Raw genomic sequence first — 436 nt, 5'->3', positions numbered from 1 at the left:
CCTCTGGGAATGAGACCCTCACCCTCACACTCACCTCTCCTCTCTTCTCTTACAGGTTCTGTGGCCTCCTCTAATGTGTCTCAGCCACCAGCAGTGTCTGTAGCCATTGGACAGACAGCCAGGATCACCTGCCAGGGAGAGAGCGTGAAAAAATATTATCCTGGCTGGTACCAGCAGAAGCCTGGACAGGCCCCCGTGCTGGTCATCTATGGTAATAATAACCGGCCCTCAGGAATCCCTGACCGGTTCTCTGGCTCTCACTCAGGGGACACGGGCACTCTAACCATCAGTGGGGTCCAAGTTGAAGACGAAGCCGACTATTACTGTTCTGTGTGGGACAGTACTGATAAAGCTCACAGTGACACAGGCAGATGGGGAAGTGAGACAAAAACCGTCTGCCCATCTGTGTCACACACTCCTGCAAACCCAGAAGCAT

The 436-nt window shown here is 53.4% G+C and overlaps 1 protein-coding gene across 1 annotated transcript in view; it reads left to right on the top strand.

Moving 5' to 3' along the window:
- Nucleotides 1-9: 9 nt before the first annotated feature.
- Nucleotides 10-436, top strand: part of LOC111736943 (immunoglobulin lambda-1 light chain-like) — a 52,156-nt gene continuing 51,729 nt past the window's right edge. Inside the window, exon 1 of the mRNA XM_023528165.1 lies at nt 10-340. Within this exon, the coding sequence (XP_023383933.1) occupies nt 10-340 (331 nt within the window). The remainder of the gene's footprint in view (nt 341-436) is intronic.

The sequence above is a fragment of the Pteropus vampyrus genome, unplaced genomic scaffold (assembly GCF_000151845.1).
Source record: "Pteropus vampyrus isolate Shadow unplaced genomic scaffold, Pvam_2.0 Scaffold23, whole genome shotgun sequence".
Taxonomy (NCBI): Eukaryota; Metazoa; Chordata; class Mammalia; order Chiroptera; family Pteropodidae; genus Pteropus; species Pteropus vampyrus.
This window is presented reverse-complemented; position numbering and strand designations above follow the sequence as displayed.